Genomic DNA, 2,170 nt, shown 5'->3' with positions numbered 1-2,170 from the left:
ACAAACATTGCAAATCAGCGGTGCGTAACCAACAGAAAAAAGATAAAGTTTGGGCTGATTTTCTGACATCATGTTATTTAAATAATCATAACTCTATAATGGGGCGTTGTCGAAATTTTTGCATAGAGGATATATTACCTGCATAGGCCTTACTGTACAGTCTGGTATGTTAGTGCATTCCATTTCAAGCTTTTGAAATTGTGTGACATAGCAAGAATAACCATTGTGAAAAATTGCAAAAATTAAACTGTCAATTTATAAACTTACAGTAGTTTAGAATCTCAGAATGTGAAATACATTCAGCACTTCGTCCAGTGTGCTTTTAAAGCTTGTGTTTAATGCGTGTAGGTAATATAGCAAAAATGTTTAATTGGCATGTATTTGTTAATATTGTCTCTTTTCTTCTATTGATTTAAGGAGCTGGAGCCAGCATGCCAATGTGGGACTTCATTGGAAGCACAATAGTAACCAATAATTACATAAGGCTCACTCCTGATCGACAGAGTAAACGAGGTGCAATATGGAACAAAGTTGTAAGTCAAGAAGATGTATGTGAGTGTGTGTGTGTACTTGTGTGACCAGTGATTTATCTGGGGGATTCAAGGGGGTTGACATAAGGGATGGAAAATTTAGCCATTTTGAACATTAAATTTTTCAACTTTGAGAAATTAGAAATTTCACGCCTAACCCATCTGTTATTTTGAAAACTCTGCGTCCACAAAACAATTAAGTATTGGGCCTGTAACCAAGGGGGGTGTTTGTGTGGCTCAGCCTAACCCCCTTTTCGAATGACTTCTGAAACCAACCTATCCCTTCCCTTGTATCAAAACCTTCAAAGGGATAATGAAATTCACAATTTACTTGCTAGAAAACTTCAACTCCATGGTCTTCAACTCTTGACCCCCAAAAGACTCTTCCAACATGGTGTCTAGGTACTCCTGGAAATCTCATAGGATACCCTCCCTATCATGCACCTGATTGTACGCAGCAAGAGGTCAATTTATATTACTGTAGTATTATTAGTAGTAAAACTTGTTTATTGCATAATAATGATAAAGTTTTGCACAATGTTCCTAGCATTGAAAATAAACTCACAACCATTTATTTGGAAGGCTATGGGCCAATCAAAATATAGTAGGGCACCTCCTTTGAGACACCCCTATTAAGTGGACACCCTTATTAAGGGGGGACATTTTTCAGCCACGAAATGAAGGAAAGTAACACTACAGTATGGCTAACACCTATTCAGGGGACACCTCTATTAAGGGGACACATTTTTGGTCCCGAAGATATCCCCTTAATAGGGGTTCTACTGTATGTCATATTTTCCCAAACGTTCTTTATTGCTTTCATTTTAGCCAAATGAATCTCCAAATTGGGAGATACATTTGCAATTTAAAGTTCATGGTCAGGGTAAAACTCTTTATGGAGATGGTTTTGCACTCTGGTACACAAAAGAAAGGATGCAGATAGGTAAGTACAGAAATAATTGAAATAATTTCTATGTTAATGTTCTCACAATCCAACTTATTGCAGCATAATTGATATAAATATTAATAATATTTGAATTTCTTTGTTCTTATTTTTTATCATTATTTTTGTAGGTCAAGTATTTGGAAGTAAAGATTATCACATAGGGCTTGGAATATACTTTGACACCTACAGTAATCACAATGGACCTCATAATGTAAGTTTTGTCAATTTTTAAACTTCTCTTTTCTTTTCCTACAACTCCTCCTTCCGACAACCCCATCTGGTGGTCTTTAGCGGCCGCCAATGGGAGGGTGGATGGACACCCAGCAGCACGAAAAAAAACAGCTGAACAAAGTGCGGATGAACTCCTCGGAGCCAACGGCCAACCATGCCTTAGTTTAAAGAGTAGGTTTTTTTAGTTTCATAAAATAACTTCAACTTTCTTTTTTCTCAAAATGTCAAACTCAAAAAGCTCAATCACCAAGCGCATAGAGGCTTTTTCGCATGATGCACTCTACAAATCCAACTATTATTATTCCTGTATGTATATTCATGTACCTCAGATTATAAGGTGGAAATTTGTCTTATAATTCAGCTGAAAACTCATATGATATGGTCGTAAGTTTTTGCATTGTTAATTAAATTTTTCATATTCTTTTTTCTATATAGTGTTATGCTGTAATATGGACAATCTTGA

General features: G+C 36.0%; 1 protein-coding gene across 1 annotated transcript; it reads left to right on the top strand.

The window, feature by feature from the left end:
* The first annotated feature begins 396 nt into the window (after positions 1–396).
* Positions 397–1,836, top strand: LOC117107344 (vesicular integral-membrane protein VIP36-like). The gene is made up of 3 exons (XM_033248993.1): positions 397–533; positions 1,359–1,473; positions 1,605–1,836. Exons 1-3 carry the CDS (start codon positions 432–434, stop codon positions 1,706–1,708), a joined length of 321 nt encoding a protein of 106 aa, XP_033104884.1. The 5' UTR covers positions 397–431; the 3' UTR covers positions 1,709–1,836.
* Positions 1,837–2,170: the final 334 nt, after the last annotated feature.

This window comes from Anneissia japonica, unplaced genomic scaffold (genome assembly GCF_011630105.1).
Source record: "Anneissia japonica isolate Jap-2015-1 unplaced genomic scaffold, ASM1163010v1 scaffold79582_len2851_cov186, whole genome shotgun sequence".
Classification (NCBI taxonomy): Eukaryota; Metazoa; Echinodermata; class Crinoidea; order Comatulida; family Comatulidae; genus Anneissia; species Anneissia japonica.
Note: the sequence above shows the minus strand (reverse complement) of the source record. Positions and strands in the feature narration are given on the sequence as shown.

Coding starts and splice junctions, on each gene's coding strand:
- LOC117107344 (XM_033248993.1), top strand. CDS start 432: ATGCCAATGTGGGACTTCATTGGAAGCACAATAGTAACCAATAATTAC. Junction 534..1,358: donor GTGCAATATGGAACAAAGTT/GTAAGTCAAGAA, acceptor CTTTCATTTTAG/CCAAATGAATCTCCAAATTG. Junction 1,474..1,604: donor AAAAGAAAGGATGCAGATAG/GTAAGTACAGAA, acceptor TTATTTTTGTAG/GTCAAGTATTTGGAAGTAAA.